This window comes from Penicillium daleae (genome assembly GCF_028827525.1).
Source record: "Penicillium daleae strain IBT 16125 chromosome Unknown utg000002l_segment0_segment0, whole genome shotgun sequence".
Lineage (NCBI taxonomy): Eukaryota > Fungi > Ascomycota > Eurotiomycetes > Eurotiales > Aspergillaceae > Penicillium > Penicillium daleae.
Genome location: NW_026623150.1, coordinates 5,671,811 through 5,696,510, shown reverse-complemented (window position 1 = coordinate 5,696,510; position 24,700 = coordinate 5,671,811). Strand labels below are relative to the sequence as shown.

The following is a 24,700-nucleotide window of genomic DNA, read 5'->3' as shown; positions in this document are numbered from 1 at the left end:
GCTCTGTCCTGCGGAATCTGCCGTCTGAGAAGAACGAGAGAAGTTAGGCCTGGGTTTTGTAGACTCCAGGGTATAGGGTTGATCACAGCTATACTCACTTTGAATGCAATCCTTTTATGCTCAGGCCAGAAATTGTAATCCGGAATGTCTTTCCCTAAACTTTTTTTGTGCCTTGTAAGTTCTGCATATTTTGCTCACGAATGGGGCGGAAATTGTCCGAACACGGCTCTACGGCAAGTGCCATGTTCGATATCGAGATTGTTAGTTTATCTCCATTTACCTAGACCATGGTACTTAAACCCTCATGAACAATGAGGCTTCGAATTCGCGTATGAACGTGCCAAGGTGGCGCAGTAGACGCCAGGGTCTAAGTCTACAAGGCTCAACCACTCTATACGTGTATAAACGCACTCCACCAAACAAGATAAACGGACGGCAACATACAGGGGCTTGAAGAGTTCCAAAAGATATTTTTGATTAAGTTATATGGGGCAAAACTCTATTGCCTCGGGGCTGAATACATAAAGAATGGGCAAGGACCGCTGAAACACAGGAGCAACTTTTCGACACTTAAATTCCACGAGGTATCATTCACTTCCATCGCCACTGATTAGATCCCAACCATGGCAGTGCTCGAGCCTTATAAGTGCGGCTACTATCTTTGGAAGTATCTTCCTTCTATTGCGGCTGCCGTTATCTTCCTCCTGCTCTTCATCGTTGCGACGGGTTATCATTCATGGAGGCTCTATAAAACAAAAGCGCGCTTCTGCATTGCATTCGTGATTGGTGGAATCTGTAAGATACTCGGACTTGCGAGCTTTCCTGCTTCATATGACTAATTGTTGGTTTTCAGTTGAGATTATTGGATATATGGCTCGAGCGGCGGCACATAACAGGACAGGCTCGCTTATGCCCTACTCCCTGCAGAGCGTGTTCTTGCTGCTCGGTCCGACACTTTTTGCGGCATCAGTCTATATGGCCTTAGGTCGGATCATCCGCTGCGTGCACGCAGAGAAATATTCGCTCATACGAATCAATTGGCTCACTAAGGTCTTTGTCATGGGCGACGTCCTCTCGTTCGTGGTACAAGGTGGAGCCTCAGGGCTAATGGTGTCGGGCAACAATGCCAAGCTCGGCTCTGACATTGTTGTAGCCGGTCTCGTTATCCAGGTCCTTATGTTCTGCTTCTTCATTGTTACTTCGGTGGTGTTTCAAGTTCGCATGACTCGATGTCCAACTCCCGAGTCCTTTGATGAGCGGTTCAAATGGAAGAGCCACCTTCGAGTGCTTCATACCATCAGTTTATTGATTCTGATTCGAAGCCTTTTCCGTGTTGTCGAATATGTGCAGGGCAATGATGGATATCCATTGACCCATGAGTGGACCCTCTATGTATTTGATTCGACGCTAATGTTTGCGGTAATGGCTATCTGGGGGATTTGGTATCCGGGTGATCTACAAGGATTTCTCAAACAAAACAAGCCTCTGACGAGCTTGGACAGTTTCAGTCGTGATGTGGAGTCCAGGTAGAACTCGTAGGTAGTGCCTAATTAGTGGACCTTTTTTTACTGGATTATTTGGAAGCGGAAATAGATATTGCAAGTATATACCAGAATATAACTGCTTAATGCTCTAGATTTCCACAGTAACATTCAGGGCAAGATTTGCGCATCCCATCGGCACAGTGATCCAGGCCGCCTCGGCATCTGAGTGATCACTATAATTATAGCCACCATTGAAAGACATGATTTGTCCGACGGAGGTTCCAAATTTCTCTGCAAGGTCTTTGTAAACACCATAGGTAAAGTGAAACGGTGTAATCGTGCAGGCACTTGGCACACATTGGCGGATTTTGATGAAGGTTCCAGCAGGAATCTCCTCCGTCGCCGATGAAATTTCCACTTCGCTAGCTTCGCTCATAACGGTATCCACCGTGACATTCAATTTGTACAGGGCGATCTTCTCGATAGTGTCCCCGGCAATCGTCTTGTAGTCATGCGGTCCGCCCATCACGCATGTTGCGGTTGCATTCTGTCTGGTGAGGAGACAAGTGCTGCTATCTGGGTTGCAGACTTGGCCTGGAATGCGCAGTGTGAAGCCCGCGAAGAGATGTTCCGCGTCTATCATTCGATTGGCCCGAGCGATATCACAGGCACCGCGATTGAACTTTTTGGCAATGCTGAAAATTGTATCTTCCGATGTGGTTGTGTAGATGAATGAGGTACTGTTCAACGAGGACATATCACAACCACCTCGAGAGGTATGAGAGACCGCGAAAGCAGTTGTGGCAATATCAAATATTAATGGGATCAAAGCAAGTCTCATTTTGATCCTGGGAATGGGAGAATTGAATGAAATTCTTTGGTATTTGTCTTTATTTTCTTGCTTGCAATTGAATGAGCATCACGGCACAGAACCCGATCTTATAGCAATCGAATATGCAGCAATATGAATATCTAGAAAGGAAGTTTCTCCCGAGAATGCTTTGTCTCCTGTTTTGTTGAGATCTGCGACAATTACGCAGTTGTGGATATTGAATACATTCGAGTAGCGTGAAACTAATCATTCCCCCCCCGGCTCATCAGAAAGGTACATGAAGCTGTGGAGTATATGCGGGGGGCGGCACCGAAATCAGAAATGCTTCCGATTAGTTCCAGACAATAGGCCAGAGAACCGGAGCTAGTGGCATCGATTAAAGTACTGATGTCTAGTGGTTCTTCTACGGAACAGCTCTAAGCTGTTCCTGCATCCGTCACCATAGCATGGCACATAAATTGTGCGCGACCATAGTAGATACAGCTGGAAAATGGCATTCACCTTATTAAAAATCCTGTTTCACAAGGACACGATAGTTTGAAAGTCAGACTGTAATTCAGAAATCCGATGCAAGAAGCCTAGCCTGACTTTGCTTGTCTCGACATGAGCAGCTTTGTGGGGAACCTCCATGTCAAATCTCTAGAACAGTGCCGATCATCATTACAACCTGAAAATCTGCGGCTTTAAAAATCCTTGACTAATGGATGGATAAGATTTATTGCGCGTCCCTCAGCCGTGATGAGAAAACCTTTCTTTTTTCCCACTACGGAGTAGACATCACGCTTAAGTCCGTTACCACAACTGGCCCAGGTCATAGTGCGACCAAAGGCAGTCAAAATTCTCACTCTCGCCCATGAGAACCTCAAGAAAGCCACAAATTGACAATGCAAGTCAGATTTGGTCAGTATCGTCACGATCCACGCACTTCGATGATTTCTTGGCGCACGGTCGGAGGCTCGGGGTCGGTCCTTGATACCTAATTCGGAAAAGAATACGACGATGACCTCTTGATCCGGATTTATCTCGGATCCATGGACATGAGTACGTTTCTGTCGATGCGGGGAAGAAGAGGTCAGAGGGATTAAATTGCGATTTGTCTTTGAAACTTTGGCGAGTTGGGATCATGGATGCTTCGGTGCACTGTAATCGTGTATCAGTTAGCAGCGAATACGAATCTCGAGAGACTACCATAGCAACAGAACAAGGGACACGCAAACCATCGAAACCAGAAATTCATGTTTTTGAGCATGACATAATTATATCATATTCATAGCTATCCCAACTCATTCATTACATCACGAAGTAGTTAATTAACATCGTATCCCATTACCCATTCACCAACATTTCCACCACCTGGCATCAGTGCTTAAGAATCTCAAGCGTGGTGCTCCTCAACCTGCTCCGAAGCAACGTGCTTCTCGCCCTTGAGGTCCTCAATGGTCTCCACACCAGCCAGACCAAGGGTCTCGTAGATGCGCTCCATACGCTGGCGATCCACCTCGGCAATGCTATCCTTCGCACCGCCAAAGTAGATATCCAACTCCTCCAGAGTCTTGTCCTTGGTCTCAGGGGCGAATTGCCAGATGAACAAACCACCAAGACCACTGAAGATAGCGAAGAATATGTAGGTTCCGTACTTCATGGAGTTCAGCATATCCTTTGTGGTCAGACCGATGACGAAGTTGAACATCCAGTTGGTGGAGGCGACGATGGCGACACCGCGAGAACGCTGGCTGTTGGGGAAGATCTCCTGGGTCAGCACCCATGCGACGGGACCTGCGAAGAGAGCGAAAGTCAGTATTCTGTTGACAGTACAAAATGGAAGTGGGCCTGTAGCTTATACATACCCCAAGAGTAGGCAAAGTTAACGGCAAACAGCCAGATGAAAGCAATGGCGACCCAGCCTTGAGACACAGCAAGACCCTCGTTCAGGTCCCATTTGGGCTTAAAGATACCTTCAACAGTGGCAACAACGACGTGGCACATGAACATGCCAATCGCACCAACGATCAGGAAGGTCTTACGACCGAACTTATCCAGGAATGCAACAGAAGGGAGGGTGAAGATAATCTGCAGAATACCAGTCACACCAGTAGCCAAAAGAGTGGTCTTGGTGGACGAGAAACCGAAACTGCCGAAAATCTGAGGAGCATAGTACAGGACGGCGTTGATACCGGTGAACTGCTGGCAAATCATGGTTCCGCAACCGAGCACCAGACGCTTGAACATGTTGGGGGCGAACAGAGCCTTCCATGGGGCAAGAGCACCACCAGAACCGACGAGCTCACGCTCAGTCTCCTCGTCGAACATGACAGCGGCCTTGATCTCAAGGAACTCAGCCTGCAGCAGGGGATCGTGGGGTGCGAGACGGCGGAGCTTGGAGAGCGAGGCACGGGCTTCCTCCTCGCGGTGCTTCATCATCAACCAACGAGGAGAGAAGGGGAAGTAGAACATGCCGAAGAAAAGGATCCAAGCAGGGATGATCTGCAGAGCCAGGGGAAGACGCCATGCGATAGTCTTCTGGCCGAGACAGGTGTGGCCATGGTTCTGGGCGGAGTTGTAGCTTCCATCGGGAAGGTAAGGGTTGGCAATGCCTTCGGGGTTGCAAGTGGTGCCACCGACATACTGCATGCCGTAGTCGAGCCAGAAGGCAATGGTAGTACCGATAGTGATGGACAGCTGCTGGAGAGAGACAAGGGAACCACGCAGCTCGGGAGGAGCAATCTCAGCCTGGTAAAGCGGAATAACCATACTGAACATACCAATGCCCACACCACCGATGATTCGACCGGCAAAGAAGTAGCCGGGATTCTGGGCACCAGCCTGCAGACCGGTACCGAGAGTGAAGATGACGACAGCAACCATCATGGCGTACTTTCGGGAGATACGGTCAGCGAGGACACCGTTGATCAGAGCACCAGCCCAGGCACCGAGCTCCAAAGCAGCCACCAGCCAACCCTGAACAGTCGATCCATCGAAGTAGGGGAAGTGGTTCTTGAAGTTCTCCATGACAAGAATAGGACCCATTACACCCTGATCATAACCGTACATGATACAACCCAGGGAAGCGAACAGACAAGTCGCGAAGACATAAGGGTTCTGCAGCATACCCATAACACCATGGGCCTTCTCCGCGTTGGCACGACCAACGACAGACTGACTAACCGCCATCGTTGCGATAGGATGATCTGGTAGATCAAGATAGAGGCAAAAGAGACAACAGAGAAGTGATCAGCGAGCCTGGAAGTTCTGCGACATGGGCAGATCAGCTAGATTATATAGCTGTACATCCAATCTCCTCATAACACTCATTTTTCTCATATTTTTCTCTCCTCCTTTTTCCAAATTCTTTCCGCGGGGATTAGCGCGATTCTGACAGACACTTACCCTAGATCAGGGAGTGTCCTCCGCGGTATGCACATGCATTGCACCCAATTACATTGCTGAAGATGCCCTGAGAGGGGAACCGTGAGCCAACAGGATTGCCGGTGCCAGCATAGACTAACAGCACGCTAGAGATGTTGTTGGTTAGCCTCGGGGGGCGAACGTCAACTCGGTAATGGTTTGTCCCAGGCAAGTCAGGATGCGAAACAGAAACATATCAAAGTCGAAAGACGCTAGCGAGCGCCACCAAGCTTCGGTGGCCGTAAAAGAAGCACTCTTGTCCCACGCTTCGGCGTTAACTTGGCGCATGGGCGCCGTGAATCATTGCGAACGAGGCTTGGGTCCAAAAAGCTCCACCATCGGCTGGTTCATTGGTGATTTGGTATTCTAGTCTACGCCTGTCAGCATAATCCCTGCCTTTCCCCCCATGCCCCCTCATTATTCGGGGGGCTCTTTGGTCTTCCTGGGTCACGCTTAGTGCTGGCGGACCGGGCGCGGCCTGCGAGACCCCAAAAAACCCTATTCCCCTCCCCAGTTGGCCGATATTAGGCCGATGCTATGCTCAGGATCGGGATAGCATCTGTAACCACCATGAATATGAATGTCAAGTTAGTTGGTCCTGATTTGAGGGGTGTGTCTTTACGAGCATCGATTATATAAAAAGAGCGTCATAGAGAGTATGATTCAGGCCACGACCTCGCTGTCCTTGTGACAGAAAAGAAAATTTTCAGCCGTTCTGAGTGGATTCATCACGATGGTGTTAGTCACTGGCGGCGACCAGACGGGGAGGGCAATATGAATAGCGGAGACCGGACAATAATGCCCATTAACCTGATTAGGCATACTCTAGATCGAAATGGTCAGAGGAGATACTCAATCTAGGCCATGAGATCAAGTTCGACTCTGAGAAGTCAAGGTAGTACTGTAGGTTTATCTGACTCGTACAACCAGTTCCAAGCAAGATGTGCAGAGAGGGTAGCATTCTGGAACGCCCAACCGCCACAAGGCGTGGTGCTTCCGCGAAGGGACCCATAGGGTGCCATGGACGGAGGGAAATCCGGCCTATAGTCTTAGCCGTCGTTCTATACAAGCAAGCACGATCTGTATCAGCGGAAAGCCGGACGAGAGAGTTTCGGCATCTGGCAAGCCCCTCGGTCTGGCGCCAAGCCATTCGGGGAGCCGATGCTTTACGTGGGGACGCGTGGCACGACCACAGTTTGTCCCATGGGGTGCAAGAAACTCGGAGTCTGGAGAATCGACCCTTCATTTGCAGCACCATACCAGTTCCAGATGCCCGGTGAGATGCACAATGGACAGGTTGGGGAACACAAATCTGGGGTTTTTGAAGCGGTAGGCTTGAGAGCGCCCGGCCCCTTCCCCTCAATGCCCCATGCCCAGGTCCAACGGGCGGAGATGAGATGCAGCTAGGGTGGTGCTGTTGTTCTGGGGGGCCTTGTTTGTCTGGTAGACGTCGTACCCTCGTTGTACTCGTCGTACTCTCGGCCAACCCACGACGTGCACCTGCCGGGTGATCCGGCGACCTGCACCACCAACCTGCAAAAGACCACTTAACAACCACTGCCGACCAGTCAGCGCGGCGGTTGTGGAGCCTCATTCCAACGCCGTCAAACGACGCTTGTCTGGATGGGGGCTGACCTGTGGGCTACACAGCCAATGATGACTCCGAGATTCTCCCGCCCCTTGTTCGGGTCTAGCCGAAGATGAACCGAGAGATCATTAGCCAGCCAACGGAAGGCATCAGGAGGAACAAAAGAAGGCACCTATGTTCGATCTAATTCCCGATTTGAGTCGTCTGAGTGGCTTGGACCTCCTGATCCTGGTCTAGACGGAAATCGAAGTCCCAAGGAACACCGACCCTCGCTTCGCAATACAGCGCCCGACGGTGATGGTGACTGTTGACTGGACTCCTTTGTGATTAGTCCCATGCTCGCTACGCGCCCACAAGTGCGGGGGTTCGATTTGGGCCGAATGAAGAGTGGAGACAATTATACTGTAATACATAGTGGAAAGAAACAGGGAGGGCATGGAAAATGTATGTTCCGAGCATCTCGCAGAAAAGGGCAGAGCGAGTGCAAATTTTAATCATATAGTAGGCAGTCTGGCACAAAACCAGTGCAATAACTGTGTGAACCCCCAGAAAGCCTGTCTGTATCTCAGAAGAGACATATCAAAGCCAGAATCATTTTTGATAAGGAAGAGAAACAAGACCAGCGGGAGGGGATTGTCAAGCCATCAAAGTGAAACTCGACCGGGGTGGCGTTATTACTGAGGCTTATGTCAGGGATTAGTACTCCGTAGAAGCTCAAGGATTGTGGGTATGGTATCTTCAGGACCTTCTACAGTAGTTTCTATAACACACCGAGTCCTGAAAAGGCATTCCGAGGAATGGTGAAATCGCCATGCAGCCCAGCCTGCTTGTGGCATCATTTCAACCTAATGGTTCGGAACGACTTATCCTGCTGTGAGAAAATCCGAAAAATGACTAGCACGTATAGAAGCTCTACTTGGAAGAACTTGTGTTTCTCGGTAATGATGAATGTCGTGCCTCGGGTGCTCGGCGGTCTCTGAATGCTGTCCTCGGTGCAATATCGGGGTCCGCCATTGATACAAAGGAACAATCCAACTTTGTACACAGCTCTGGACTGAATGATAGACCAGCCTTGATCTGAGACTGAGTCGACATATCGATATCATCAAACTTAAAGAGATAGCTGAAGGGATTAAAGTTATTCTGTTCACTTCTTTGAGAACGGCCCCCTGCCCGTAATTATTTGTCTCACTACAGTACGGAGTATATTCGTAACATACCCTAGTAATCTCAGGACGGTTCTCTCTGCAGAATGTAGGAATGATCAGCAATCACTCGCAAGACTTGAAGATAATTGGTTCCTGAATCCTTCCAGAAGTCAATGCAGAATTCCTACGCATCGCAACATCAGCACATTTCGCCGCGGGAGGATCAACACCTTAGCGTCCACATTTACGTTTAGCTATTTGATCAATGTAGTATGTCCTTGTACAATGAAAAATCCCAATATAGATGACATGGTGGTCATGAATATTCTCGATACCATATCCAAACCAGCGCATGGTCTATATTGAATCTGACTTTCAAGAAAGCAGACTTTTCGCACAACAAATAAACAAAAAGGTCACCTCACCTGTTAAAGATAGGGCGGTATAGTAACATTCCAGTGGGGGTTTAAGCCTAAAGAATGGGGAGGAGAAATCGCAAGAGAATGAGGGAAGACGTAGAGAGGGAACCCGGGCAGTGTATGCCTAATTGTCGAAGCAGGCACATACTCATCCCATATATGAGCCTTCTCCAGCAGCCTCTAGGTTACTCAGGCCAACGCAGCTTCATACTCATATTCTAGGTAGTCAGTCATAAAAGTAATACAGGAACACCTACAATTCCTAGACTATAAGAGAGATGCTTATTGGGCGTGCGCGAGGTCCAGCTGAATCCATATACAATGGAAAGAAGAATGAAAGCGCAGATATACATATTCCGACTCGGGGTCTGAACGTCGGTCACTGGCTATGTTCTATGTCTTCTCTTGGCATTTCGTAAGCTTCCAGGGGCGCAGGGCGCAGAAAGGTCCTACGTCTCTAGTAAATTAGTCATAATGCTGCATAAGCAGCGCAACACACTCATACAATGATAAAGCTCGATAATAGGTCGGTGATCGGCAAGACCAGCGACCTCTGTGGCATGGATGCAATTCTGAGGTCACCGACAACTACCTAAACTATGGAATGGCATAAATTATCTAAACGGAAGCCGAGGCTCATCATAATATATTGACGCTGAAAATTTCCCCATACACGATTTTGTAAATCTATTCTCTTATGAGCCTTCCGTTATCACAGCCAGAGGCCCAACCATCTAATATTCGTGACTACAGCTAGACGAATCTTACATGAATTCACTCAATCTAACGGGCACTTAAAAATAAGAAACGCAAAAAAAACATACAACAGCCATACTATGGCGATGCTCACCTAGCGCCCATGGTTCGGTGCTGGGCGGCTCGCCGCTTTACGCAATCAATCAATCAATCAATCAACACTCTATTAACCTGGTGCAGCCAAACTAGTGGCGTAATGGCTATGCAGGCGCTTCCTCCGGCGGAAGCAAGAGTGATCCGAACGCCAGCCAAAACACATGAAACAGTAGATACAAAGGAAAACGGCGTATTGCCATATAAAATCAGCCCGAAAATCGCCCAAAACAGTACCGAAACGCCCGCAATGCATATCTCTCAATTCGCCCTTACAATGGCCTGCTGCTTTCCCTGCATCTCCATCTCCGCCTTCCTTTGGCATCCCCATCCTCCTGCTTCGTTCTCGATTGGTGGCGTTCGTCGTCAACTGACGTGTTGCATGTAGTCTTCCAAGACCTCTCAGTCGGCCGTGGGTTTGGCGTTCCTCCTACCCATCGTCTTCACCACCTGTGCCTGCCAGTCTTCCTGGCTCGTTGTTTTCGTCGCCTGTTGGTTCTGGTTCGATTTCGACGTGTCGGAATTGCCCCAGGAAGCCTGTTTGTAGCATGAATTCGGCCACGTAGCGGGTGGCCTGCGAGTGTCATACGATTGCATCGTAGTCGGTCGAATCCCCAAGGTCAGTCGATCTGATCTTGTCAAGGAAGGTCTTCCTCAGATCAGCGTACAACGGGCACTGGATTAAGACGTGTCTCGGTGTTTGAGGCCCCTCTCCACAGTAGCACTCATCTGATTCGACCGCCTTGATCTTGAACAGGAAATGATTCAGTGCAATACGCATTGATCTCATCTGAATCAGAATCGAGGTGTATGGCTTCGATAGAGATTCGAACAGCCGAAGCACCTTCTTGTCTGGGGCCTTCACCAATCGCTGGTTCGGCTTGCCTGTTGTCTCCTTTGCCCACTCTTGTGCCCAGCGAGAGCGTGTGCAATTACAGCGATATTGTTGATCTAGTTAATGACAGTCAGCAAGTGAGACTTTCACTGTAACGCTCTGAAACCCACGTCTCACCCATTTAGATCGAAAGACTCCACTCGTTTAAAGTCGTGCTCCTTGACCGGGGCAACTCCTTAGATCGTACATGCCCTAGACAGAAAGGTTGCCCAGAGATCTCTGCGACACTCCTCCGTCAAATTTGGATCCTTAACGTTTAAATGGATCCGGCTAAAAGGATTTCGTCGTCGAACAGCACACCCCGATTGGATGTCAAGAAAAGAACTCTCTAATAATATTCTAGCTTCCGAAGGAAAATAGTGACTAGGCGATTGTGGCTGTCGTTGAGCTCTGTACGACTTTCCATAAATACATCCGCTTCGTCTATCAGAAGTATAGGATTGAAGTACTTCGCAATTTTAAAAATGACTTTAAGTTGGGATTCAAGTGCATGGGAATCTCCATGCTCGACAATAAGCTCTCTGACTGATGTCAGCAAGAGCAAAGTAGGTTAATGAATAGTTTTTACCGAATAATTAGGGAGCTTGAAATGCTCTTATATTGCATCAACCGTGAAAGTTTGCCGACACCTGGCGACCCACTATCAGAAGTCAGAAACAAAGTCATGACATTACATACAATTGCGGACGTACTTAAAAAGGATGTTGAGCCCCTTCCCGTTAATACTATCGTCGAACGATTTCATCGGTATTCGGCCTCGGCGGGTTTCTCTAATGACAAGAGAAGTCTCTTAGTCTCTAGCTAAATATTTAGGCAATCGAAAGGCTCAGAGGACTAACTTACGTCCTTAAGTGCACTGACAGCAAACTCCACTAGGACTGCATTTAGATACTAACCTAGGACGATCATATGTCACATACAGAACATTTTCTTCTTAAAACTAAAACAGCAGACTATTAGGCAAGCGATCAAGAAATTAGCCTCCGTCAGCTCTTGCGCGTCTATGCTGCCTTTTTGCATCTTCTCCTTCTCACACTCACATTGGTCCGTGAGCAACACACCTATATCAATGACCGCAATGTTATTCCTGTCCTTTCCCTCTCTATCGCGTAGTCATGGTCTAGATTAATTTAGTTGTTTTCCATGAAAAATGTGGCATCCAGCGCCACTCGACTATCGATCATAACTTTGATAATATTCCTCTCCTTTACGAAGAATGCCCTGCCGTTACAGTGCTGCTTATACGTGCCGGCCAAACGTGCCGGCCAAATTGCGGACCTTTTGGCCTCCCTCGACAAGACTTTTCTGGACTTGTGCACGACATAGATATAGATATTAGCAGAGCGGAAAGGGCTCGAGAGTCTCGATCGGTCTGAACCCCCGGAACATTGCCCCACGCAGAAAAATGCCGGCCTCTCCAAACTTGACTCCGTCATAATCAAGGAACCGGCATTCAAGATTAAGCCACGTCTTATTGTTCTCTGTGATTTCCTCCCCAGCGTCAATATGACACAACGCGGCTCTTTCATGCCAAAGCATATAGTGTAGACATGTGAACCGGGCTTAAAAAGCGCCCAGAGAAGGTCATAGGTAATGTGGCCGTGCTACAACATTAACCTGAGTCGTTGTGAGATAGAGGCACAAGTAAGCTTAAGTTAGTCGGTAAGCAGAGGGGGATGCTCTCTATTACCGCACCAAAGAATTCCACAGCCCCTACAAAGAATATCCTAGGACGTCGGAAATTTCTCTGATGCAATCAAGTAGGAGACCCAACCTAGACCTCATATCGAACAACTAGAAACGCGGGTTCTCAGACTCGGCAAAGGTGGTCTAGCACGCCTATCCGATCTTGACAATCCCCAGGGTATAGAGAGGCTGAAATTTGTGTGGTCCTCTTGGACCAATGCCAAAATGAAGGGGCCTTCGCCACCGAAGAAAGCTTCAAGGGAAAGGGTTCACAGGCTTTATCTCCTAAAGTCATATGCGCACCCAACGATAACTAATTAGTATCAGAATCTAGGGAAGATAGGTCCGTATTTACCTTTCTCCTGCCTAAAGATAGCCGCTCTTTATTCGTCTGTTGCATCGTCCGGAGACTTCTGGGCATATTTGCTAGTAATATTCGTTTTTCGGAAGACTAGAGAAGACTAGAGTACCACCTACAGTATCCGGGTCGTATTGACGATCTGTGGCTAGTCTACTCGCAAGTCACTAGTACGCTGAACCAAATGCTAGTCTCAGAACCTAGTAGTCCTGCAAACGTCCGCCTTTAGTGGGAAATAATCTATAATGATGTTAGGACAGAGAGCTGCACCTCATAGAAAGTTTCTGTGAACGCCACTAAGCTCATAATACCGTTTGCGCCTCTCGTTTGTGTGGCTGCTCAGCAAGAGCAATATGTGTTGCATTAATCCTCTGAGAATGCAAAGAGGGCCTTTATCGAACTTTGCGAAGCTGACTGACAAGACGTTGAATTATCTTTGCTGTGATTTGTAACCGAATGTTGGCTGTACAGTGTGCAGATAACGCGCGACCTCGGAACAACAAGCAAGAGAAACTAGTCACATTTTATAGGTTCAAATCAAGTTCAAAATCGCAGCACTCGAGAACGGCACCTCCAGTTGCACAAACCCGTTAGAATCCGCGCTCACAGTCTCACCAATCGTGATATTCGACAAGCGAACGGGTTTGCCACCCTTCAATTCATAGTTGTATGACCAACCATCCCAAGTGATACCCGAGATAGCGTCGCTTCCATCTGCCAGCAGCCGCTGCAGCGAGAGGGATTTTTCGAAGTCTCGGACACAGAGAACTGATAAGTGGCGGATCCTCGAGATGGCTCTGTGGAATTATACTCCTGCATGGCAATGCGCGATAGCTGCCCGTTGACGTACGCAGCATAGGCAGCTTCGGTTTCTCCAGCCAGAGGGAGATTGACCACCTGAACGCTCTCGCCTCCCTTACCACTCAGCATTGCGGCCACCATGGCATTGCCGTAGTAGGGTGCCTTGGTACCGATGCTTGTACTGTTGGTTTCAATAGGTTCCCAAGATGCGTAGCGATAGTTGGTTCCCTGGTGCATGTGCGTGCGACGAATGTTTTGGGAGGCACAATAGAGGTTGAAGTCGACGCCCCATAGCGCGGCACCAGAGGAGTCCGATAGACCCGGGGCGCCCTGGTGGTAGAGAGAATTCATCTCACCCAGGATATAGGGGACTCCGGTAGTCAGTCCCTGGTCTTCTAACTTATTCAGAATATTAACGTGTTGCGTAACACTGTAGACGACCGCAGTATGGTTCATGAGAGTGTGAGCCAATGTAACACCTGGAGAAGTCGCGCCGCCCATATAGCTATCGAATGTCAGAGTAGGCGTAAAATATATAAATGCATTACAACTTACTTGTGCATAGAGTTCAGTCCAATATCCTTATCGGTATCAAGACTAGCTTGCCAGGTCTTCACAGCATCCAAACGATTCGCGGTACCCGCAAATGAAGGAGCAACATACTTATACGCGTCTTCAGTCACCATATTAGGGCAGGCCCTGGTCAGTTGGCGATTGATAATACGCGTCTTAGACAGCCATTCAGCAACATAATCGGGCTCTGTCCAATTCGCCGGACGAATTTTGGTGTTAGGTCGTACGGTAAGGTGCGAGAGTGCTATAGCTAGGGAGTCGAGAGCCGAGTTATAACCTGAGGCACGTTGATAGTAGGACTATACTGCTCGTTTATATTTTAGTAATTTTTTCTATTTATTCTTAAGCACTTTAAGAAAGACGGAGGAGGGGGAAAAGAGAGTAAAATTAGAAAAGGCATCAAAATTGGGGGTATTACTATACGGACCTCGCGGAACTCCTAGCTAGCAGTAGCCTATCTCTCGATTAGGGCTCGCCGGTAACGTAGCGTATCTGCGGGGGTTAACGTGGGCTAGGATTCTTCCTATAGAAAGTAAAATCAATTGTTAATGCTAACCTCACTATCGAAGAAGGGTATAGTCTTATAGACTACTATACCCGTACGAACAGTAACCACCCCTTAGCCTTATCCGTAAGCTCTTCAGAGTCTAAGTCGGTCGGATGTAGGCGGATCTCGGGAATGCCCGCTGGCCAAGACGCTTGTGATAGCGGCTGTGATATTCCTTTTTTTTTATTACTATTTTTGATTTGTAGTTATTGTGGGATTCGATTGCACGACTGTAAAGGGGAAAGCAGAGCGAGCGGAAACGAGTGAGGCGGGGCGTTCAGGTGAAGGGGCCTGAAGGGGCTGAAGAGTAAAGCGGCAAAGGAAGTCGTCCCAACGAATAACAAAAATGCATGATCAATGATTAAAAACAAAAACATACAACAACCAATAGTATAGCCGACCTCACCTAGCGCCCATCGTTCGGTCATGGGCGCCTCGCCTCTTTATTCAGGCGTGCTTCCGGCGGCTTCAGGCGGTAGTTCACCAACTGAATATTCTTCACCCGAAGACCACCGAATGTGCAGGGCACGTATGCAAAAGGACTATTTGCACATTTTGGCGTAGGGAAAGATATCGCGAGCGGCCGATGTAGACGGCGAAGGATGAATTAAAAAGACGCGCTAGGAGCGTCCAGCAGCGGTCTGTCACCACTTAGCCTCCCTACTTAGCCTCCCCGCTTACCTTGTACCCGCGGGCTAAATAATCAATATTCGCCCTCAAAATAACTAAAAGCAAGGATAGTGTGAGACAAGTCCCACGGGACTCCCACTATGGGACTTGGGACTTCCCGTCATCCATCGACGGGATTCAAAGGGGGACTCCCACGGGACTTATGGGACCCTCCACAGGACTATAAACAGTGTAAACAGCTAAAACTCGTGACTAGCATAAATTGTGCATTTTTCCTAGTAATTTTAGGTATTATACGTACAATATTCCTCTAGATAGCTCTAGTTAACATTAACTTATTAACATTCATTAACATTTATTAATATTATCTATTAACATTAATGTTGTGCTGCTCCAGGATTTACGGAAATCCCTACACGAGGAAATTCTTCAGACGATACTCGAATAGACATACCGATACTATTTTGATCCGTACTACTTTACCGTAGGCCCTCCAACCTTATTCCTAGCGGCCATTAGGGGTTACCTAGACTAACGATTAAACCATCTTAATCGCTTATAATCTCTATCCTTTTCGCGGTCTCTAGTCTCTGTCTCTCCAGAGATAACTAGATAGAACAAACAACCCGAATGAATAAGGCCACCCAACCAGGTCAAATACCAATTCACAATCTATCAATTCGATACTAAAAATAAGCATCATAATCCAGCCCTATCTAAATATCCTACAAACTCTCAAAATTTATCCTAGCATTCACGCTTTTATCAATCACCAGCTCCACCTCCTTCTCCAAACTCACCCCTTAAAACACATTCAAACTCGATTTCGGCACCTTAGACGTCGTATCTATAACAGGTAGCACATTAGAGAATACTACCCCATCCTTAAACGTAAAATCGACGCTATTAGCGGGGCTACTACTTAAAAGTCTTGCCTTCACAGTCGAGAGGTCTAGAGATTTACCGAGGAGGATAATATAAATATTTATAAGTTTCTAGCTTTTCTCTCCCGGTTAGAGTAGGATTATATAACTATCCAGTTTAATGCTAACGGTTAGTGAAGCTCCTACTTTACGTAGATCTTCGAGAACGGTAGGTTATAAGCGGAACGCGGAGTTAAGGAGTATCTTATTGACCGGTTAAGGAGGAAGGCCGAGCTATTTTTAATACAGAGTAGAGGAGAAACGAGCCTAGACGTTGAAATTAAGAAGTATATCCGCGACGCTTATCAGACCGCTTAGGTTAGTGGCGAGTAGGAACTCGAGAGTCCAGATTGTTTTCACGCCGCTTGCCTGGAACGGCATCCGAGTCGTCCCAGGAAGCCTATTTAATTGCGCGTCTATAGTGAAAATATTAAATTCTGATATTATAAGGCCGTCTTGCGGTTGAGTGGATATCATTATTAAACCGTCACTTACCGTGGGTAAGGAGAAACCGTCGTTACTAAGGAAACCTCTACGGGGAGAGCTTATCGATATCTAGGAAATAAAGGGTTACACGGCGACAAGAGGGTATAAGTATATTCCAGGGTATACGTTACGGATCGTTTGATCTGTTGTCTAGAAGCTACACTTACCCTTAGTTCGAAGCTCAGTGAACTTAAAAGGGAAGTCCTTCGCCAGCGAAATAGTACACTTAATCGGAAGCATTTCGGTCTAAGCTTATAGGTACTTTCCTTCAAGTAAAGCTAGATCGAGCTAAAGCTATTCGGTACTACTAGCTCCTTAGTCTTTACCGTTATAGTAGTTAAGTCTTATAACGCCCATCCGCGTACTTAGCTCGTAGGCCAGAGCATGCTCTGCTAGCCAACCAGTGCAAGAAGTAAGGTCCAAGTACTATCTCAAGATCCGCTAAAAGAAGGCTACCAGGTACAACCAAAATTCGGCATTAAGGAACCTAGACTATATGAAGTAGATAAGGTTCTAAGAGAGTGCCGTATCGGCATTAGCAATCTATTCATTAAGCTTTGTGATTTAGAGGCCTTTCTGTGCAGACGCTAATTACGCTCTAGCTATAGGCATATTTTGAGTTTCAAGAGCTTACAGCTACCCCTATCTAGCGTTCTAAGTATCCGCCATTCCACTTATGGTTATATAACTAACAACAAAGAATGCCGCAAATCTAGCAGTCATAGTGGCACTTCCACCTATCCCAAGAAAGCCTCCTATCGCGTGTCCTAAAATTCTAGCTTCCGTAGTAGTACTATTGATCAGGACTAACTAAGTATCATCCGGAAGGCCTTTCCAAATCTTGCTCAAGCCGTTAATATAATCACCAAGCTCGCTAAAGAAGCTATCATAGTTATCAATTTTAGCTCTCTTCGCCTTGATTACAGCCTAGACTTACTGAATTACGATACTAGCTTAATTGATTTAGTCTTATACGATAGCCTCTTAAAGCTAGCTAATACCCTATTGTGCTAAAGTATGCTAAAGTATGACAGTATTTTTGAAGGTCGCAATAGTAATATTCTCGAGTTGCTATATAGCATTAAGGAAATCTCCTTTAATCGACTTAGCGCTAGTAGCGAAGGCGTCTGTAGCAGTTTTCAGAGATAAGTACCTCAATACTAGAACACAGTCTCCGGCATATCCAAAGAAATTAAGATTCGCGTTGGTTTAAATAAATCCGCGTTAGGCCCTAGCTCGTTGAGATACTTTTGCTGGATTTATGTGCGCTAGGACACCGGGACCAATTTTAATAAAAGTATCCCACGTAGGATTAATTAGTAGAGTTAATCCGTGAAGAAAGCAGACACCTTTATAAAGCTCTCGAGCACGAGCGACATTCGTATCCTAATTAGTAGGGGCTAGGGGGCCAATATTCTAAAGCGAGGTAATAGTACGATCCATTGTCGAAATCATCAGGATAGCCGATTTCAGGATCCGTACCGACTATGTAATGCAGGTCACCTATATAGTACAGGGGAAACTCAAATTAAAAACCATCCTCTCCATAGATATATAGTCGATAAGGCTCGTTGTCCGAAATGCTAGCTTTTCCAACCAGGAAATTAATCAAACCACCAACGTGAAAGACTGCTTTCGGATAGTCACCGTTCCTATAGCTATCTACGCTATAAGCAAGGGATATATTACCTCGAAAACATATATAATACTACAGGCAACAGCTTGCTTGTTCATATCCGAATCGACCTATTCTCTCACTTCGACCCCCTATTAACTGTCCGTCAACCTAGTCTAGCTTAAGAGGTGAAACCTGAATCATTTGTATAAGTTTGAAAGGTCGTCGAAAGATTAGACTGTCTGGGAGCGCCGTTTTTAGAACAATCCTTTGATGTCTACGTCCTTGAGTAACTCATTTCTAACCATTTCAAGAAGAACGCCTTATAAGGATTCGAGTGTCTGCGATATGAGGGTATATTCCAACTAATCCAGGAACGTGTAGACTTTTCGCAGTTAATTATTGACTTTTAATACTTAAAGGTAGAATGCCGACTATACCTTCCACTAGAAGTTTGTTTTTCCAGCTACCCGGGTAGGGCGCGAATAATCATTAATATCCACAGAGAAGATATCTCGGACCATAAAATAGTTCTCGAAAGGAATAGGCTACTGCCATAAAAGCCATTTGTCGTACTAAAGGTAAAAGGGAGCCCTAGGTTTAAGAACCGCAGGGACGATGGGTTGCTAGAGAATACTCCGGACAGTAAGCTGATGTTAACCTCCACATTTGTGTTCGAGTTGTTCAAGTATGGGAAAACCTTGGGACTCCAAGGGGAAACCCCATACCAAGGCTGTTATAGCAACAGATACTTATATCGAAGGTCTTTGGTAAATTTGTTAGAATAGGACCTTTTATCAATTTCAGAATAATAGAAAGCCTTAATTATGATCAGGTCGGCTTTGGTGATCCTGGTATGGTACATGTTGCTGTCTGCGAAGCTCTTCCGGTACAATAGACCGCTATATGCACTCAAGTGTGTGTTTGCGCGGGAATAATCGATGAGTATGGCTGAAGCGTAGTAATACAGCTGTCGCGAATACTGTCAGGCCCTTTCTGGCAGTTATAACAATCACTGATTGGGGGCGGGCGTGGCGGTCTTGTTTCCCCTTATCGTCTGGACCATTTTGGCCATCTTAAGCCATCACCGAGGCACCTAGGGCTGTGAGTAGAAACACCGGTCTCATGTTGGCTGATTCGTAACGAAAATTGCCTCAGTCTATGTTAAATTGTACCTCCAACAGTCAAATATGTTCAGGATACACGAACCTTTATCGAAGGGGTAATCAATGTAATGGTTTTGGGGGGTTTAGTGGTGGAACAAGACAAAACTCAGACTGTCATTCCACGACAAATGTATATCGTGTCTCCTTAACATTCAGGGTAAGTAAGTTATGATGTAATATATTTCGAAGATGGTCGAGTTGAGGCAGGAGACTGAGGCTCCACCCCCGAAGCTACTGTTACGCCATTCCTCAAAAACCATACAGAGCAGCCATTTTAGACAGTAGAAGTTTTAGAGAAGTCTTGTGAAAGGATTGTTACTTAGCTGGGTAGTAATTACCACCCAAAAAACCGCGATCCATATTTCGTGGCAACCAAAATTATTAGGTTTTCCACCCAGTGATCTCTCTCCATTGGTTCATGGTGGAGAAGCAACCTTGAAGTAATGACTAGTTGAGCCACGGCACGTAAAGATTGACAAGGACACCTCATAGTCTTGTGAATTTGGCGAACTTGAAACCTCGTAGCCTGAGGCAGTATTATGGATCATGCCGACGCAACCAGAGCATTGCGTATGCCTTGGAGGTCTAGAGCCGGTCCCCAATAGGCTTCAAGGTGGGCCGTAAGAATAACTTTAAATTTACTCAATTTAAGTGGGGCCAAGCTCAAATTCGAGACGGCATAACCCTTGCTTTCCAACATTTCCATTGGCTGCCGAGGAATGCAACTTAAAATGTTACACAGCATGAGAGAGCGTCTGGTCGGTCTCTATCAGTCATTCTTCTTTATGGCTCAACCAATGGTCATTCAGACTGTTCAAGGCTTAGCACATTCCATTGGAGTGGCTGGATACATTCTGCGGGCCATGTCTCAACCATAGATATTCGAGGCCAGGCCGATGGATAATCATTCTACCTCCCTTTCCAAAATATCTTCTACTTTTCCTTCAATTATTCATGATTCATCTCTCAATTACGCAGGTCGACCTCAATGATAATGTTAGCGCGGTACTTCCGTCCCTCCTCGATGACTAATATCATCCTCAACCGCCTTCCATATTAGTAGTAATCCAATACCGCACATTTCAGCCCACTTCCTTGTCATATGCCTTAGTAAGTGGTAATATTGTGTATTATTGTGGTTTAATTTCATGAAGTCGTAATACAAGAGTGGCAGAATATTGGTCATGAAGTGGGGATAGAAGTACCACGCTAACATTATCATTGAGGTCGACCTGCTTAAATAACAGGTCCTGCAGGCAGCTGCAAATAACCCTTGGAAATCACTAGGGACACAACAGCTTTCACTACTGGCACAAAAAACTATGTAACCCTTTCTGACTCTTAGACTTTGCCATGTTCGCCAAGGACGTGTTATGTCTGATGTCCAAGATGGGGAAGTTTATTCAGGTAACAGTACCGCTTTCCAATGCGTAGACTTTCTCAAGAATACTATGAACTCGGTCCTTGACCGACAAAATAATAGCATGTCTTCTAATTGGACCGGCAGATTTCATTTTCGGTATGAACCCCATTCGTTGAGAATTCTTTCAGACACTCGTTCCCAAGTTTCGCTGGGCGCTACGACGAAGTCCTGCTCAGTTCCGTTTAGCTCAACCAGGTAATTGATTAGAGTGCTCCACGCATTGGTATAGCAGATATATTTCGTCGGTTGTTCTACACATCCGTGGTCCTATCCCCACCTAGCTATTGGGAGGAGTTCCAGTTGATCTGCTTATGTCAGGGGAGGTTTCCAACTGCGCTGATGCGAAGGCATTTTCCCTAGATTAAAAAATCTAACAAGGTAAACTGATCGAAGATCAGTCCACACGCACACGTAGATAATGTACTTTCTTTTCATCTCAATCACTTCTGCGCACTTACTAAGGGAAAAGACTCGGCATAGCCGAAAAGGGCACGGATCTAGCCCGTTATAGCTTAGGTCTCACTGAAGGTAAAAACCAGAGACGGGCCTGGGGAGTATGGCGTAGCAGGTGTACGATCAAAATTACTAGATGCGGAGCAACTATGTCTCTTCCTCCAAGAATCGATCGATAGGTATTATAGTATAAAATAAGCCTATTGTTTCGTATCGAGAACTTTTAGATGACCTCGAGCAACCTAGCAGATTGCTGTCAAGAGTGAGCCTCATGCCCAATAAAGCGTGCAGCAACACAGGATTAGCCAGAATGCCAACAAAAGCGGGGACCGCATGAGAACAACCTGTCGCAAATTGGCACTAGATAGAGTTCTTACTCTCCGCTGCAGCGGACCAGGACGTTACTAAGGACATATTGCCGTAATAGATGCTCGTGCTGTTTATCAAGTTTGCAAAAATCTTCGAGAAAACTTGGAATGTCGATACTAGCTTAGATGGGCTGTACCGAACCCGTAATAATTTGAATTTACACATATTACAATGCTCTCTCAGCATCGGTCAGCTACTCATACTGGAGGCTTGGTCGTAGGGCTAGAAATCAATTGGGCTGTCATGAGGTGGAACCTGATTTTGAAGGATATTGTAAATGATGGAATTCGGGTTGATTTTGGTTGAGTTGAATTGATGCGAGTTACGTACAAGCGGGTAGTTCCGTCGGACCGATGGCGGCCCGCATGCGGGCGCTCCCGAGCTCCATCAACGGAACAAGCAAGGAACGGCAACTGCCCATGCGCTGGAAAACAACGAAACAACGACCGCGCGCGCCTCGATCCAGAAGGTAGGCCCGCTTTAGCGATAACCCCACTACCACGTAGGGGTCGTCACGAATACAGATCCGTAGGATTTTGAGGTTGTTGAGATAAAATCCATAGACACTATTCAGGACTGTTGCACGAAAGCCCCTTACGTCGGGCCCACGATATTCCGTGCTGGACATCGCACACAAATATCGCCTGGCTTTCCCCTTTCTCGAAAATAATATCGCCATTTTGAGGGGGAGCCGGGCTCTTTCCGCGACGGTTCCTGTCAAAAGTTCCTCTTGTAATGGTGCGACCTAGCTCCGAGGCCCCCAATCCTACTCCTGGGGGACTGACCGCCCTGGGCTCGAGTCTATAACAACGAGATCCACTGGACAGAGCCTAACTGCGGCCGGTCGCAAGATTACCTTTGTGACGAAGTCACTCGAAGATGTTATGACAACCAGAATGACAACCAGCAGCCCGCCTTTGACCCCCGACCAGCGACATTTTGCCTCTGTGGTCCCCATCAGCGACTTCGCGTTGGCGTCGAGACCGAGTTTCACTGCTGCGGAGAGGGAGAAGAGGTCGTGGGCTCAGATCGTGTCGGCTATCAATGCTGCCCTGTTGATCAAACATTCAATGGCTGGTCTTGTGAGAAGGTCTGCAAGAATGGCAGACTTCTGGTGGATGGCGAGTGCGCACGTCCACCTGGTACGGTCGAATCGTTCGACGGAACTTGCGACACACGGGCCAAGCCTGACTGTTCATCTGGTTTAACAACTGGTAAGCAGCCCTTGTAGATTCAGCTACTTCCTGCAGTCATAAAGGTAAGCAAGGTAAATACTACGTATTTAAAGCTGAGAATGGCAATCAACTTGCCCACCACAACGACGGCAAGTACTATGCCGATGAGGCGTCGCACCAGCAGCATGGAAAGTTCCTCTGGAGCACTAAAAGATCCAGTCATCTGGCGCATATGGATCAAATAAAAACTCTCACTCCACGTAGGAAGGGAGCTGCCGGACGGGAATTTATCACCGACATATCTGATTCTAGTTAGAGAGTATTTAGGTTTCACTGTCGGAATTTGGATCTTACTGACATGGCCCAAGTGCCATTACCGGTTTCGATGTGCAGGATATGCTTTGTGCGCTTGGTCAGAGGGGCCGCATATGATATATTCCATGATCAATGGACATGTATGGGGTATCATACCATCGACGAGCCGCGGATCGGCGAAAGAAACAGCGGATTTGGATTATCTGGGTGGATAGCAAGAGCAACTTGGTGCCTAGAAGCAGTTGCCAGTGAAGAATGTGGGTGAGGGGAGGTGCCTAGACATACCCGGCTTCGTAACTTTCAAACTGTTGACCATCTGAGGGGATACTGCTGGACAATCTGTATTGGCAGACCCTTCTTATCGCCGCAACACGCCCCGCTGAAACTCGTTGTCTAGCCGGATTCACCTTAGCGCAATTGGAGTGGGGCGTTGGGAAAGAAAGCGCGTGTGTCTAGGGGTCTAGACATTGTGACACCGGCCAATTTTTACCAACCTGCTTCTGGGGTGGCCAGACCCTCCGCGGCGGAAGAATTCCCGAAAGGTAAATTGTTGGGGAACCGAAGGCGACGGCGGCTATCTTACAGTTCTTATCAACAAGAAGGTAGCCCTACCCTGGTAACTTTACCAGGCGCTGGCAGAGAGAGCCCAACGGGATGATTAATGGGGATTTGTGGGCTTGGAGGAAGCTGCGCGGACGGGGGATGGATAGCAGGAAGGGTAGCCTAGGCACTCAGCTTATGGGACACCTGAATCGCTTGAGACACGGAGGAGAGCCAACACGGCTCAAATGCTCTGCGTAAACAAGCGAATCGAGGCGAGGAAAAAGGCTCACGCCCAGAAATTCATAGGATCAGAGGTCTAAGAGCCGCTTATCGAAGCGGCACCAGACTTGCCTCAGACTTGCGGTCTGTCATAGCTTTAGGACTCGATGCGGACAATAAACTTGATTATTAATAATAATAAAAGGCCTATCGTGCCTCAGAAAACACGCAAATTAAAAAGTTCTGCACCCGACAATGCGCTCCGAGAGATCTGCATTTTCGATCACCTGCAGTAGAGGCAAGACAGACTGGCAACGAGAGTACGAATCTATGTCAGTCCTATTCTCAACCTGCCACGACCTGCACCATCGTAACCCTAGCCACCCTACATTATCATTATGAGATCATTCATGTGAGGAAATGGACTCTTTTCCTCGATCACTTACACCAAAAACCGTGACATAACCAAAACATCCACGCATCATAGACCTTCTAGCTACGTCAAGGACAGCATAGCTAAACAGTTTCGTCTCATTAATTCTGTAAATCTCAGAACACTCCTTACACATATTGAAGTCCCTGATCTAGCTCATGCCTATCAAATGGAGATACCTTTTGTTTGGAGATGTTGCACCCGCAGATGCCGCAATTCATGATGTAACTCATCCTACCGCGTCGTTTAATCCGGTCGACATGCAAAACGTTTGCAGCAAGAACGGTATTATCACGGTTCAGAGTATATAGTATGTATATTTTGTGTATGATGCGTATCATACGGTGGATATCGTTCCATCAGTC

The 24,700-nt window shown here is 47.0% G+C and overlaps 6 protein-coding genes across 6 annotated transcripts; 2 read left to right on the top strand and 4 right to left on the bottom strand.

Annotated features, from left to right (window-relative positions):
• Positions 1-623: 623 nt before the first annotated feature.
• N7458_002937 (RTA1 domain-containing protein) lies at positions 624-1,530 on the top strand (the record flags this gene model as incomplete). Its single annotated transcript, XM_056906320.1, has 2 exons — positions 624-795; positions 854-1,530. 2 exons carry the CDS (start codon positions 624-626, stop codon positions 1,528-1,530), a joined length of 849 nt encoding a protein of 282 aa, XP_056770427.1.
• Positions 1,531-1,632: 102 nt separating this feature from the next.
• On the bottom strand, positions 1,633-2,325 carry N7458_002936 (LysM peptidoglycan-binding domain-containing protein; the record flags this gene model as incomplete). Its single annotated transcript, XM_056906319.1, has 1 exon — positions 1,633-2,325. The coding sequence occupies one exon, from the start codon at positions 2,323-2,325 to the stop codon at positions 1,633-1,635; it is 693 nt and encodes a 230-aa protein (XP_056770426.1).
• A 1,366-nt stretch (positions 2,326-3,691) lies between these two features.
• Positions 3,692-5,487, bottom strand: N7458_002935 (sugar porter family MFS transporter; the record flags this gene model as incomplete). The annotated part of the gene is made up of 2 exons (XM_056906318.1): positions 3,692-4,092; positions 4,164-5,487. The coding sequence occupies 2 exons, from the start codon at positions 5,485-5,487 to the stop codon at positions 3,692-3,694; spliced, it is 1,725 nt and encodes a 574-aa protein (XP_056770425.1).
• A 4,640-nt stretch (positions 5,488-10,127) lies between these two features.
• On the bottom strand, positions 10,128-10,741 carry N7458_002934 (uncharacterized protein; the record flags this gene model as incomplete). The annotated part of the gene is made up of 3 exons (XM_056906317.1): positions 10,128-10,262; positions 10,315-10,676; positions 10,738-10,741. 3 exons carry the CDS (start codon positions 10,739-10,741, stop codon positions 10,128-10,130), a joined length of 501 nt encoding a protein of 166 aa, XP_056770424.1.
• Positions 10,742-13,196: 2,455 nt separating this feature from the next.
• On the bottom strand, positions 13,197-14,151 carry N7458_002933 (glycosyl hydrolase family 79 C-terminal domain-containing protein; the record flags this gene model as incomplete). Its single annotated transcript, XM_056906316.1, has 3 exons — positions 13,197-13,391; positions 13,427-13,970; positions 14,021-14,151. The coding sequence occupies 3 exons, from the start codon at positions 14,149-14,151 to the stop codon at positions 13,197-13,199; spliced, it is 870 nt and encodes a 289-aa protein (XP_056770423.1).
• An 8,395-nt stretch (positions 14,152-22,546) lies between these two features.
• Positions 22,547-22,858, top strand: N7458_002932 (uncharacterized protein; the record flags this gene model as incomplete). The annotated part of the gene is made up of 1 exon (XM_056906315.1): positions 22,547-22,858. The coding sequence occupies one exon, from the start codon at positions 22,547-22,549 to the stop codon at positions 22,856-22,858; it is 312 nt and encodes a 103-aa protein (XP_056770422.1).
• Positions 22,859-24,700: the final 1,842 nt, after the last annotated feature.